Source organism: Cololabis saira, chromosome 3 (assembly GCF_033807715.1).
Source record: "Cololabis saira isolate AMF1-May2022 chromosome 3, fColSai1.1, whole genome shotgun sequence".
Taxonomy (NCBI): domain Eukaryota; kingdom Metazoa; phylum Chordata; class Actinopteri; order Beloniformes; family Belonidae; genus Cololabis; species Cololabis saira.
In genome coordinates this window covers 41,881,878-41,897,491 of record NC_084589.1, presented here as the reverse complement: position 1 = coordinate 41,897,491, position 15,614 = coordinate 41,881,878, and the positions used below count along the sequence as shown (strand labels likewise).

At 39.8% G+C, this 15,614-nt stretch overlaps 1 protein-coding gene across 3 annotated transcripts in view; it reads left to right on the top strand.

Annotated features, from left to right (window-relative positions):
* The window catches only part of sema6e (sema domain, transmembrane domain (TM), and cytoplasmic domain, (semaphorin) 6E), a 103,497-nt gene that overhangs the window by 66,971 nt on the left and 20,912 nt on the right, over positions 1–15,614 (top strand). For all 3 annotated transcript variants that reach the window (XM_061717552.1, XM_061717550.1, XM_061717549.1), the window contains exons 16-17: positions 8,516–8,574; positions 8,933–8,983. In XM_061717552.1, coding sequence (XP_061573536.1) covers positions 8,516–8,574; positions 8,933–8,983 — 110 coding nt within the window. The remainder of the gene's footprint in view (positions 1–8,515; positions 8,575–8,932; positions 8,984–15,614) is intronic.

Below are 15,614 nucleotides of genomic sequence, written 5' to 3'. Positions count from 1 at the left end.
TTTTAGACTTGTGCTATGTCCCAAATCACTCAACCCATCTGACTGCTTGGGCGTCGTATGTAGATGACTGCATCAGCGTTGATGTCACTGATGACGCCAAGAAAATGACCCTACACTCGGTTTGACACGCCAGGTCAATACAGAAAAACAACTCATGATTTTGTCACAGTCCATGTAATTGCCTTTGGTGGTTGCAGTTATAAAGTAAGTTAGAAAATTCATAAATTAAGTTTACAAGAAACTGGTAAAATAGTTGAAATGAATAGTAGAAATAAAACTGAATATGTATGACAGGTTTTGATGTTGCTGAAGGTCTCTGGAGAAGTACATTATGATGTACAGTATATTTGTCAGCTTAGATCAAGTCAATTATGCACTGCTTTTATATTTCAGTCATGGTATACTTTAAGTCTGCTATATATCCTGTATAAAACCCCATATATATGCAACCGGCACTCCAAAAAGCGCATTCACTATATAATCCACTCACTATGAGTAGTGAGTGGTTTTGGACACAGTCCTGCATTAAGTGATGTGTTTTATATGGATCACTGAAAGGAAGTGAAGTATAGTTGGGAGAAGAGAAGAGGAGGAAAGGGGATGATAAAAGGATGGTGATAGGCTGAGAGAAGGATGAACTGATGTGAATCTGGCAGCAGTTTGATATGAAACGACTCAAAAGTCGTCCACCTCCTGGGACTCCCTCCTCCTTCTCTCATCATTCTTTTCAAGGACTATCAGGCTCTCTTTTTCTTTTCCAAGTTCTTTCTCATTCAGAAGTGGCATATATTTTAATGACTGATCTGTAGCAGTTCCAAAGTACATGAGGGGAAGCGAGAATTCACAGCCCCCCTTTTTAACTTTCGCATTGAACGATTGCGTGGCTGGACGGCCCGGCTTCAAGCTGCTTCTGGGTCTTTAGTCCCGTTACTCAACGTGCATTTGACAAAATCCCTGTTGCCGAGGCACAATGCTCAAAAAAAGAAAGGACACGATGCTTGAAATGGATCCTGAGAAAGAAAAGCAGGTCCGCTGTGTAGATGTTATGAGATAATTTACTCATAGCCAACAAATCCTCTGGGAACTGTTTCATTTTGTTTTTCCACTTCTTTTTGACACACTTGCATGATCTTTGGCACTCACTCAAAACCCCACAGGTTCCTGAAAATGTCACTCACTATATTAATGTAATATTTTGTTCTTTGAAAAGCTTAAAAGATCAGACACTATCTTTTTAAGAAAAGTGAACTGAAACTGGAATAGAAAATTAGCGATATTTTTTGCTGTAAATTTACTACACTTCGTGCTCTGATGAGGGTTTCTAATTATAGGGTGGTGTAGATGTGACTGGTCACGTTAATGTTACTAAATTAAAACGATAAATTCCCTAATGTAACAGTGTTTCTCATTTATTTGGATATGGACACAGGTTGGCAGTCGGTTTTTATGGAAACTCTTAATGTAAGTTCAAAGCTGCGGATGCAAACGGACAATATGCTCAGAAAAATATATCCACAAATGTATGTATGTGTAAAAAAAAAAAAAAAAAAGAACTACAAAATCATCTTTAAGATAAGATAAAGACATGCAAAACATCAAACCTTCTTATTAATAGCCAAAGGTATTTAAAGTTGGAACATGACTCGGTCACAACAATATGCATCTCCTCCCAGCCTGGTTAGAATTTGCAATTAAACTATTTAAATAATACAATTTAAAAAAAACTGACCTCAAGGAGACAATGGGAGAGGTTAGTAGTTCATTGCTTAGTGAAGAAACTTAAACATGTTTGTATTTCAAGTACAGTCCCTCTTGAATTGGATTCACTACGAACACACATGGAAAACATAACAAATAAATACATAATACTATCATAATGTACCTGGGAATTTGCCCAACCAGTCCACATGTGCTTTGTGTATCTGGAGAAGGCATTTGGCCGTGTCCCTCGTGGCATTCTGTGGGGGGGACTCCAGGAGTGTGGGGTCCGGGGCTCTGCTAAGGACTGTTCAGTCTCTGTATCACCGGAGCAGGAGCTTGGAACTTCCCCAGGAGACTCCGGGGAAACCAGGACACGCTGGAGAGACTATTGGAACTTTTCCACTAGTACCTACTCTGCTCTGCTCTACTCATCTCAGCTCGGCTCCACTCGGCCAAGTTTCTTTTCCACTACAATTCAGCACCTAAAGCAGAAGTGGGCAGATTGGAGCGAAGCTGCTGTGACGTATTTGATTGTGTGATCTAAACGAAGAAGAAAACAACACTAAAGATGTAGAACATGGAGGAGATGATAGATGTGCTGCTGGTCTGTGGCTTGTGTTCGATATCAAGTTAAAAAATGAGAGTGAGAGAAGCTTCAAGTGGCGACGCTTTAAAAAATGTTTTAGTTTGTCTCAGCGCTGCTGAAAAGTCCATTGGGAGCCGCGAGCAGCTATGAAGTGACGGAGCTCCTGGTAGATCTGGTCGTTTGTTATTGCCCCTCTAGATCCCTTTTTAATTCTCTCCTCAGCCACCAGGTTTATGAACATCTGCACCTCAGAGTTGGATCATGAAACAGACCTTTGCACTGCCATTGCCTGTTGAATAAAATGAACAAGAAGCCGTCAGAGTCGCTCCTGAACTGATGTCACATCCTGACTCAGACGTCTGACTCCCAACCCCCCGACCAATCGGTGGCCTGTAGTGTGATGACGTCAGATACAGCCCGACTCAGCCGCTTAGAACCTCGGCAGAGTAGAAACAGAAAAAGTATCTACTCTGCACGGGTAGACCCCTAGTGGAAAAGCGCCGAGGCGAGTCAAGTCAGGCTGAGTGGGTACTAGTGGAAAATCACCGTATCTCGGCTGGCCGGGGAACGTCTCAGTCCCCATGGAAGAGCTGGAGGAAGTGTCTGGGGGGAGGGAAGTCTGGGTATCTCTGCTCGACTGCTGCCCCCACGACCCGGTTCCCGATAAACAGCAGCAGCAGAAGAAGAAGATAGATAGATGGATTGATGGATAATATACCTGTAAGACACAGCAGAGGTAGTATTATGACATGAGTGCATGAGTGTTGAAGGAGCTGGTGTTTGGTGATAAATATGACAGCAGCCCAAGACAAAGAACAGAAGAGGAAAAGTAATTTCCCTGGCCCCATAACAAAGGAAAGAGACCTTCACCCAACTGAGGATTTTCACGTGCTAAGATTAAACTTAAGGCAGCTAATGAGGCAGCTGCAGGGAAGAGGGAAACTGTGTTTAGCCATGTCCATGGATTTGAGACTTAGACAAAAGATTTCTGCATGTAAAACTATTTCATGTCCTAAAGGTATTAAAGATAATCCTTATAATATTATAATTTTAATTAATCCCATTAGTTTTGTGCCTGTGAAAATGGAGAGGCTTAAATGTTATTCATAAACACTTTCCTGCATTTTTTTTTTATTTAATCACTTTCAAGTTGAAAGCGTACACTTATTCTCACATATTGAATACTTGATTTCTAATCCATTGTGCTTCTGTGAAAAGTTAAATCATGAAAACGTTGCCTTTGCTAACATAATGCAGAACTTGACCGTGTAACAGATTTTAAATGAAGACATTTTGTTTGTGTGATCACTTAATTGTTGCTATTTTCATGGATTTGATAATTATGAGAGACAGAATCTAATCCCTTGTATACTGGAAACACAGCATGCAGGCTCTATGTTGCTGTTTGACATCATTTGGTTTTTTAAATGAGATAAAAGCAGGAGAGCGGCTGATTTAAATACCCCACACTGGGAGCATTTCACTGACTGCCAGCCTGCAGCAGGCTTCAAGCAGTTGGGATGCCAAGTCATACATATATTAAACCTTAGAATCAGTGTTTCTTAGAATCAGAGTTTTTCTTCAATTTAAAACATTATTTAAACCGTGCTTACATATTCATTTCTTCTACATGTAATTGTTTGCTATGATTCTCTAATGGTCAATGGCAGATGGCATCTCGTTGAGCTGTTCTCATGTCTTTAGAGTGAAGAGGACATCATGTTGTCATGGAGGCTACATGTGTTTGGTCTATTTTAGTTTGTATCTTACCTTTTTTATACATCCTCATCTGAAGGTGTTAATATGTTTTGCAGCTACTCAACTTTTAGTCAGTGCAGCTGGTTATATAACACTTGGGTTAAAGCCAGCTAGCCATCAGTCTATTTGATTGAAATCAATACTGTGCTACTTAAGTGTAATATTCTTATAATATCTGCTTGAATACAAATAATGATTTTCCTGGAAAACTATCATGCCAGGCAGAAAGTGTGTATTTACTGTATTGTTGGTTGTTTTTTTTTGCCCTGTTGGAGCAATTCTTTTATTATTGCGATAATAGCTTCACCCCCACAGTTGCCTCCAGAGTGTAACGGGACCAGTGACAGAACATGAACCTGGACTACAAATGTGTGTTGTTAAAAGCAGGGAGCTGGTTACAAGAACAAAGTGACTTAATGGTTTGTGTTTTCAGCAGTCACAAGGTTGGGGTTCTTTTTCAAACACACAGGTGAACTTTGATTGTCCAGTTAACACAACCCTCTTTACAGGTTTTTCTGTAAAAAAATAATAATAATTTAAAGATCCATTTCCTTTTGTAAGCTGTACAGTGAAACTTGATATCTTGAGTTGAACTTGTGCCCGAAGAAATGGGAAAACAGCATTCAGTCAAGAGTGTTTATGCTTAACTGGAGCAGGAAAAGTAAGCCCAGCTTAAATCACAGCTTGGTCTTTTTGGGAAAGAAGGTGGACATGGAGACATTTAATGAATGCAACTTGGAGATCCCTCTATGCTGTGCTTCAGCTCCACCTTCAAAGACTCATCCTGCAGAGGAGCTTGTTACCACAGCAGCTATACTGTTTTCTAACAGCTTATTTTTTTAATGATAATATTAACAATAAAAAAAAAAAAAACATGGGTACACTTTACAATTTAATCCCCTGAAGCAAATAGAGAATTGCTTGGCACAGAGACCGGCCGGTGGGCCAGTTTCTTATGGGTATGACTTTCTGAGGTAATTAGGTTATTGTTTTAGTCTTGCCTTTGTGTTCCTTTTCTTTACTGGGATGCTAATGTTAGCCTGCCGCAGTGAGACTGAGAAAGAACTTCCAGCTGGTAAAGTTCCTGTCAGTTTCAGACGATACAGTCACTAAACATGCATTACTGCACATATAAGTAACCAATACCCACTCTTGCACCGCTGAGAGAAGCACCTTCAATGAAAATTAACATGTTCACCCAGGTGTTATTCCTGTCAATGCCAATTCAAGCCAATGCCCGTTTTAATTCTCACCATCAGCTGCAGTTATTGTATGTGGGTCTAAATGCCATTTGAATAGTTTCCAATTTCTCCCTAAAGCCAGATGCTGGTAGGTGTTAGTGGGTTTGTGGTTCAGTATGAGAAAGAATCCAGTGCCAATGATTGACACTTGTTAGAGGCTCTTCCTGGCTCATATTTGTTTTCCCTCACACACGCTGCATTCTTGCAAACTGCATTAGGAGCTCTAAGAAAGCCACAGGGGCCCATTCTTCTTCATATGTCATCCGTCTTCCCTGTTAGTATCAGGACATAGAAGCTACATATTGCATATATTACCCTTGCAGAGTTCTCTTAACTTCATTATGTAGAGAGATGAGTGGTTTTCAGCAGACTTTCCCACGAGATATAAAAACAGATGCATGTTGTCTTTTAATTATAAAATGCTATGGTGGCAGAGGTGAACACATTTTTATGTGCATGCTGAAGTATTTGAAATATTGGAAATGTATTTTTAACGATTTGTTACAGCCTCAGTTTAATGGCATCTGCAGTTATCACCAATAATAATAATTTATCTCCTGAATCTTTTTGTAATATTTGCACTGGATATAAACTTTTTTTTTTCTTGTTTTTAATAACATTGCGTTCCATTAAACACCTTGAAACACTAGTCGTAATTCAGAGACTCCAAACCGGGATCAGTATTCAAATGTATCATTAAATTTCCCCTCAGGCCTCTAAAATGTTTTTGTCATTTTGTTTTAGGATTGATTTGTTGTTTAAGTCGTCACAGCTTTTAGGCTTGGAACTGTCTGTGGGGTCTAAGTGGATCACACGTGCACTAAACAGTTTAAAGTGTCCCAAACTAAACTTAGGGATTGAAATCAATCAATTAATCAAACTTGATTTATGAAGCACTTTTCATACATATATGTAACTCAACATGCTTTAAATGTTTACAAATTGTACAAAAAAAAAATTGTAGTTAAAAAAAAAAAAAAGTAAAAACAGAGCCCAAACCCACCCCACCCCTGACACAAACCCCACTCCCCCGCATACACACAACAGACACATCATTATAATTAAAATGTAGTTAAAAAATAAATAAATGGGAGAAGGATGTGCAAAGAGGGACCAGAGAGGAAACGCCACCTTATGAGGCATCTGCATCGATAAGGTGACGCCAACCCAGCCATCCCACTGAGGACACACTGGAAATGAAGAACTAAAATGAAATCTATCACAAAATGATAAGAACATGATATGAAATGAAATGTAAAAATATAATAAACATTAGAATAAAATCCCACCAAAAGCACACCAACTGATGTCAAGCTTTGGGAAGAGGGGAAAAAAATATATTTAAAAAAAAATATATATATAACACACACACACACACACACACACACACACACACGAGTTTCTGCTTGCTCTCCTCCATTATCTACACAACACTGAGCGTCAATCTGGCACTGAAGTCAGTAATGGCTTCCAGACTCCCTCCTCACATACAAACTTAGTTGCAAAGTTGGTGTAGTTGGTGACGAAGAGGGGGGTATAACCGAACGCACCAGATGTATTTGTTAGCTGAACAGACTCTTCGCATAACGAAACCTGATGGGAGAGTTTCTGCATCAAGACACAGTGAAGACATTTGACATGATTAACTCCTTTTTTTCCTCCTCCCCCCCATCATCATCAGCACTATTTCTGTTATTGTATGTTCAGTTGTTTCTTCCTACAATTTCACCGCGTTGCTGGAAAGAGCGCACGCATTTGTCTCGTCTGTGGCGGATTTCTAATTATAGACGGATGCTGGAAGTCTGTTTGCATTAAATGGGTATGAGATGTATTTTTGTGTTCAGGTTATATAAGGTGTTAATTGGTTTTGTAGAGTGGGTGGGCATGCACGTTTGAACAAAGTGCACCGAGGATCATTACACTTGAGCTGGTGCAGCACATGAGCCGTTGTATTTTATCTGGTTCACTGAAACGTGTAGGAGGCTTGTTGGCATCGGCGGAAGCTCTGCTCAGCTAGAAGGGCTTCCACTCCACTGTTCATCAGCTCCGTCTCATTACTCAACCGGCAAACAGATGCATGTGGATGAGTCGTTGATTTCTGATTGACTTGAAGGTGGAAGATGGTGAATCTATATGAGAGAGAACAGCACATCAATCGTACGCTTGTTTTAATTAGAGCAGCAGGGAATCGGTGTTAGTTGCCTTTTTTTCCTCTCAATGTTTTTGGAATGGTTCAAAAGATGAATTTAATAGGATTGAGATCACTTCAAAATAGAAATTTAAGGTTGTTTTGATGAACATGACATTATTGATCTTTTCTTCTTTCGTTGAAATGTGGCTTGGTTTTATTTTTCAACTGGATTAAATCTATCAACATGTATCAAAAAAAAGTTGGGGAAAACCTACAAAAATAATCCAGATATATTCATTAAAATTTCAGTCGCTTTGTTTGTTTAGGACAATGAATTCCTAAGCAAAGACCTTTTTGTTCCAAGTTTTTGTGTTTTGCACTTCAATAGAGAAAAAGGACAGAAGTGCTATGACAGGAACACTTGCATGCGAGTGGTATATTTTTTTTAATTGTTATTTCTGCTGTGTATTTTCTTTATTCCCTCATGAAGCTGGTCATAGATGGCTTGGCCACATATACCTGAAGCCATTAGCTGCAGAGAGTTCAGGAGCAGCAAACATCTCCATAAAAATATCCCCAGTAAATGACAGGTTTTTGTGTCGTCTGAATCGATGCACTTCCCACAGGACTATTTGTCACTGACATTTCACCATCATACTCTGCTGCATTCACTGCAGAGCCGGCAATGGGGGGCACCAATCTCAGTACACTAAACTGCAGTTCAGCAGCAGAAAGTACTGGGGTGCAGAAGAAAATTACAACTCTTCATCACAAAATAACTCATGGAATCTGCTGAAAGCTTCAGAATTGATTGCGTTCAACCTTGTAGGAGGATCTGAGGGTGGATTTTCTTTGCTTTTAGACCCGGCCACTCCCATGCCCCAACAGCAAAGGCACTCAAATCTTGAACGGACACAAAACTGATTAAATTCTAGGGTGATACAGTTACCTCCTCTTCTCCAAGCAGTCCTCATGAGCAAAACCAATTTTAGAAAGATTTGCTCCGTGGGGAACAGACATACACTGAAATAGATTGATGCAAATTCACTGACAAAGTCTCATTGTTTCTGACGCTTGTCTTTGTTTCTATGTTCTCAGGGGTGAATTTGAACAGGATGTGGAGAATGGCTACCATCAGCACCCCGATACCTGTCATGGTGAGATGGAAAAACCTTTTCTTTTTATTCAAATTACTAGTTTCCACAAATAAGTGTTATTATGGTTAAATGAGAATTATAAGGGATCAATATGGTGCAATTATTTCAGCTAGAGAAACAATTCAGTTGATACTGAAGGAGACTGGAGTTCAAAGCCCTGCAGAAAAAGGCTGCTTTTAGTCTGTGTATTAGTCGAGCTGTTGCACGTGGCAGTGATTCCATGCAAGACGAAGTTTGTAGCAGTGCTGCATGTGTCCTGGATGTGATGAAAAACAGAGACGTGACCTGCAGCCCAGGAAGAGTGAACATAGGAAGGAATGCAGTAACTAACGTTGATATCGTTTTTCTCTTTTCGCAGATATCTTGGCCACCACTCGCAGGCAAAACACGGCGCTCGATTCCGCGTATGGTCAGTGGACACCTCTTTTCATTTTAAGTTTTGGAGGTTTGCAGGGGGGTGGCAGGTTTTCATCATCACATTTCCTGGAGAAGTTTTCAATTCAACCTTTTCTCATCCCGGGGAGTCAAATAATACTGTTGTGTTAAGCCCATATGAGAGAAAAGGAAATGTTATTTTGGCATTGCTCTCCTGACACATTCATTTCATTCGTTTTATCCCTCATTAATTTATCAATTGTGTGGTGAAGTTTAGGTGTCAGAAGTAACTCTGTTAGGTTTAGGGAAATATCCGATTTAAAGTCCAGCACTGTGATAAATGTAGTTTCTCTAGATTTGCCTGGTGACTTGAAAAGTGACATTAAAGCGGTTCTGCTGCCAGGATTCATGACGGCAGGGGTCCAGATGAAATGGCCATCTGTGACACAGTCGGAGTGAGAATTGGATCTCTGGACCTTTCCAGCCATTTTCAGACAGGCTTATTTTTACTAACAGCAGTAAGACAAATGAGCATAAACTGCACAAATCTAAAGTTACCAAACTGACCAATTTGACAGTAAAACTGTAAAGGAGCCCAAAATGTTGTTTTAAATTAGTCTTTACCAAGGACAGACTGGATTTCTCTCTGAAATATATAAATTGCTTTGTCAAATAAGGCATTTTATGTTGTTTTTTTTGTTTGTTTGATTTTTTTTAAATGCAGTACTTTAAATATCGTTGCACAGCATATTGAACTTCCACCAACCCACTCGCTGTGTGTGAGGAGAAGATCAGATTTACTTCACAACGTGGGAGGTTACAGGCTCTTATTGAGACAGCTAAATAGCTGCAGCCTCATCTCCCTTTCAGCCACTTTGACAGTTTAAACATTGAAGCCGTTGTCCGAGGCATCAGCCCTCTGATGGACCAGGAGCTCTGCTGGCCAAGCTGCCTAATGCCCTGTATCATGAAAGATCATCATCCGTGTCACGTACCATTACTTCCACCGACAGCCACGCCGAGCAACTCGTGGCAAGTCTGGAACAGAAATAGAAATGCTGTTAAGCTGCCAGTCTCGGATAAAACTGAGGAGGTGCTGTTTGATTGTCAAACCATACAGTAATCAAATCTATTTATTTTCAGTCTAATAGTTGATAGCCAATCTGATGTTTTTATCCAGAAGAACTAAAGGCCCCCACCCCAACTTTTGGAGGAGTTTTTAAGACTTACACAAAGTCAAATACCTTTTTATCAGTTTTTAGTTTAGTTTATTTAGCACACAACATAAAAAAAATAACATTACACAAATAAGTGCAGTTAAAAGAAACTGTGCAGGGAGGAGCGAGCAAGCCAGTAGGCTTATGAGGAGCCCCCACCTAATAACATTTAACAAAATAGTTATGAGGATACAAAATCATAAAAATAAAAATAAATATCATAAAAATTGCATTTAGAACATGAATGAAAATAAAAGAAAAAAAAAGAAAATAAAATACTGTAGACATGATCATGATAATATGAGTATTATGCTGAACAAATGGCGACACAGAATATGAAGTGCAAAAGAACATTAACAGTGGGAAAAGCAAAAGCTTTCTTGACTACATTGTTGAATTAAATGCTCTCTTGAGCGACTTTTGAAAATGGATAGGGACCTACAATTGTTTGCAATCTGGTACCAACTATTCCAGACTTTGACACCTCTAAATCTAAACAAAAATTGGCTTCTAGATTCCAGACATTTAGGCGGATGTAGGGCGAGGGCCTGTCGAGTTGAGTAGGAATGAAATTGAGAGTTTGTGGCAAAGTATGACCTAAAGTGCTCAGGAACATTTCCTTCTGAGGAAAATATTTTGTAAAGAAAAATGCGTATTTTGTAACTGTTGATGTCATAAATAGTAAGGATCTGTAGATTTTTAAATAAAGGAGCAGCAGATGAATCAGTAGATGAATTGAGACACAAAGGAGATGATGGCAGCAACTGATGCACAACAGGCGTGTGTTTCTGGACCAACCCCAGCCGGCTGGTCAGTCTCAGTTGAGACATTTGCATCTTTCTGTCTTACTCTCTGAGCAGAGCCCACTTTGTTTGCCAGAGACTTCAGTCAGGAACTCTACAGTTCTCGACTAGTCTGTAAAGTCTCCCTGCTGAAAGGACTGCCATTCAGTCAGTAGCAAGACGTGATGAGCAACCCCGCTGCTTCATCCTTCAAAGTTCTCACCTCCGGCACTGTTTGAAGTTCTCACCGTGCACTCAAATCCATGTAGTATGTGACTCTTCTTTTTTTCCCTAGCTGATTCACCCAGAAAGCCATTTAAGTCTCTCTGCTAAAGATCAATTATCAGCGTTTCTAGACAATAAAATCCCCCATATGTGGAACAAAGCTGTTGTAGCGGGGGGCTCTTTTTCCTGTTCAAAAACACACGATAGACGGGGGCCATTTCTTTCTTCCACTTTTCTGCCACCCACACAATCTCAGCAAGCAGTGGGAACGGTGTGAGACGAGCGCCTGCCTCTCCTTTATGTTGTTCTTTTTCTACTTCATAAAAAGAAAAAGATAAAATAAGAAAAAAAACACACCAACATGCTCCTACATCTACGGTCATGAAACAGGGTTTTGATAAATTGATGAAATAATAATGAAGCTGTGACGCTGTTGTGTGTTTCAGGGCCAAATACCTTATCGTGGCGTTTTAATTTGCCCGGTGCAGATGGTGAACTGACAGGACGCCTCATTCAGAGCGAACACTGTTGACTGGCTCACAGCGAGCGTGAAAACCAGCGCTTTCCTGCAGCCTGAGTGTGAGCTCTGCAGAATGCTAACATTATGGTCAGCTTATTAGCACATGAGCCAAGCCAAAATTAGCATGCTGTTCACTGTAATTTAAGGACAACAGAGAGCTTAACATGCAATTAAGATGTGGACTCTGTCATCAAGATAAATGTGTTTAATGACAGCAGGCCTCAGGCGATTAAAGCCAAGAATGCTTCTTGACACATGTTTGTAGAAATTCTTAATTGAATATGATAATAATCATTTGCCTTAAGGTGGTAGTTGGTATATTTACAATGTTGGAGAACAAAATGTAATTGTGTTTTAGTGAAAACAGACTTTAGAACTACAGGTAAGCAGGTTGTTCTTACTGAAGTGGAACTGAATCAAGTTTCTCACAGGGAGAAAAACACCCAGAAAATGAGGGAGGAAATAGATCAGTCAAACTGCCCCCCCTCCTTCTCCTCCCCTTGCTTTTGATCTGGAAGTCACACGTCCTACCTTGGCCTGACATGCAGGGGCAGTTAAAAGTGTCACCGTTGGTTGTTGAAAACATTCCTAACGTCCTTCCTAAAGTGATATCACCTGCTCAAATTAAGTTAATGAAAGATGCAGGATTTTATAGAAATTCGTCATCAGCAGCCCTGGTCCTAAAAATCCACAGTCCTGCATGTTTTAGATGTTTCCCTGCTTCAGTACACCATCACACAAGTAGCTATGTCATTAACAGACTTGTGCAGTCCTGGACGACAAGCTGATGACCAGAGGTGGAAAAAGTACTGAAAAATTGTAATTGAGTAAAAGTATCTTTACTTTGCTTAAACCCTACTCAAAGTAAAAGTAATCATCTAAAAATTTACTCGAGTAAAAGTACAAAAGTACTTCATTTAAAATGTAATTTGAGTAAGTTACTTTCAGTTATTTAATGCAAAAAAAGGATGAGTCACGAATCAAATCCAGCACAAGTTGTTTTAATCAACTTGGAGGCGTATTAAAGTACACATCCACACTTGTAAAAGCTCAGCTGAGCTCAGTAACATGAACCTTTTAGTAGTATTCAAGTATTCAAACACAAAATAAAGTGCCCAAAGCCTGCAGGATCCTGCTATTCACAATAAACCAAAATAAAATGCCCACAAGATTTTCACCATAAATTTTGTACTCAGTAACGTGAGGTGGCTCAAATGTAGGGAAGTAAAATACTTGGGTCAAAATGTACTCGAGTAAAAGTAAATTACATATTTCAAAAACTACTTAGAAAATTACAAATTACTCATAAAAAGTACTCAATTACAGGAACGTGAGTAAATGTAATTTGTTACTTTCCACCCCTGCTGATGACGACCTTTTAATTAAAATCAGGTGTGTTGATGCAAGGAGACGTCTGAAACGTGCAGGACTGCAGCTCTTTAGGACCAGGGCTGGCTGGTCACTAACCCAAGATACGTTTGTACCAAGTGATTTTCATACATGTAACATGTAACACTTGTAACGTACAGTGAGCATCTCCTAGCAACCCATTAGTGCTCCACTTTTTACTGTTAAAAAAAAAAAGGTTTCAAAGGATCCTTGTAGCCGTATAAAATGGAAAGTTTTAGCAGTCAAGCATGAATGTGAAAGAACACGTCTGCGCATTAGGTCAAGGTACAATGTTACAGTGACTAGGATACGTTGTCAGACCACCGTTAGACGCTCATCCAGCATGTACAGGAAACTCTGGATGGACCGGGGGGGAAACTCTGGTCCTCAAGGGCCAAGGTCCTGCATGTTTTACATGTTTCCCTGCTTCATCACACCCTGCTACAAACGACTGGCATTAACAGAGTTGTGCAGACCTGGACGACAAGCTGATGAACAGAGGTGGAAAAAGTACTGAAAAATTGTAATTGAGTAAAGTATCTTTACTTTGCTTAAATCCTACTCAAAGTAAAAGTAAAAGTAATCATCTAAAAATGTACTCGAGTAAAAGTACAAAAGTACTTCATTTAAAATGTAATTTGAGTAAAAGTTACTTTCAGTTTAATGCAAAAAAAGGATGAGTCACGAATCAAATCCAGCACAAGTTGTTTTAATCAACTTGGAGGCGTATTAAAGTACACATCCACACTTGTAAAAGCTCAGCTGAGCTCAGTAACATGAACCTTTTAGTAGTATTCAAGTATTCAAACACAAAATAAAGTGCCCAAAGCCTGCAGGATCCTGCTATTCACAATAAACCAAAATAAAATGCCCACAAGATTTTCACCATAAATTTTGTACTCAGTAACGTGAGGTGGCTCAAATGTAGCGAAGTAAAATACTTGGGTCAAAATGTACTCGAGTAAAAGTAAAAATTACATATTTCAAAAACTACTTAGAAAATTACAAATTACTCATAAAAAGTACTCAATTACAGTAACGTGAGTAAATGTAATTTGTTACTTTCCACCCCTGCTGATGACGACCTTTTAATTAAAATCAGGTGTGTTGATGCAAGGAGACATTTGAAACGTGCAGGACTGCAGCTCTTTAGGACCAGGGCTGGCTGGTCACTAATCCAAGATACGTTTGTACCAAGTGATTTTCATACATGTAACATGTAACACTTGTAACGGTCAGTGAGCATCTCCTAGCAACCCATTAGTGCTCCACTTTTTACTGTTTAAAAAAAAAAAAAAAGGTTTCAAAGGATCCTTGTAGCCGTATAAAATGGAAAGTTTTAGCAGTCAAGCATGAATGTGAAAGAACACGTCTGCGCATTAGGTCAAGGTACAATGTTACAGTGACTAGGATATGTTGTCAGACCACCGTTAGACGCTCATCCAGCATGTACAGGAAGCTCTGGATGGACCGGGGGGGCAACTCTGGTCCTCAAGGGCCAAGGTCCTGCATGTTTTACATGTTTCCCTGCTTCATCACACCCTGCTACAAACGACTGTCATTAACAGAGTTGTGCTGACCTGGATGACAAGCTGATGACGAGTATGAATTGGAATCGGGTGGGAAATATTTAAAACACGCAGGACCCTGGCCCTCGGGGACCGAAGTTACCCATCATTGGCATAGACAGACGGACGTTGTGGCAGCAAGTGATTATAAGTTGCCGTTGTCCGCCCTGTTGTTCACCTGCATCTCCAGGATAAAGGACACTCCTTTTTAAGGACAATAATTCACACATTTTGACTTTTTCAGAAGATGAATGGTTTTAAAGATGACTTATAGAGAAGTCATTGAAAATAAGAGCAGGACAGGGCCTGGCGATATAAGCTGGAGAGCTGCAGTTAAAAGATTGAGTGTTTCACTAACAAAATACTGAGTTCAAAACTCAAAGTCACTTCGTCTTCGAAACCCTGGTGATTAACTTCTTTTATCTTGGACTCAAGTTCAAGTGCACAAACCATCTTTCTAGGATTGAAAGGTCATTCACACAATATATTTTTAATCCATCTACACGAGGGTGACATATGGGTTGTTTTTGGACACAATGAACATGACAGAACTATTTGTGAATCAAGGATGCAAATAGTGACCGGACAAACGTTGTAAGACGCAGCTCCTCGTTCTGAAGTTGGGAACATCCTCAGTCAGTCCCTTAAACATGGTGTTAGTGTTGCATATCTAAAGTGAGACAGGGGCTACAAACGAGGCATTTAGTGCAGTTAAGCAGATGTCTTTTCTATAGGAACAAAACGCTTCATTCAGTGTGGGCTTTGGGCTATGTCACTTTCCAGACCTGTTAGTTAAAAGAGGGGAATAAAAGCTATAAAGTCACTGGAGGTAAGAGAAGGAAGTGTGATTTCTTTATCATCTGCTTATCATGTTCATCATTGCAGCATCTCTATGTTAACAGGTGATGGTTTTCTCTCTACCTCAGGGCTCCTCAGTTCTCTGAAGTTTATCCTCCAGGCTGAT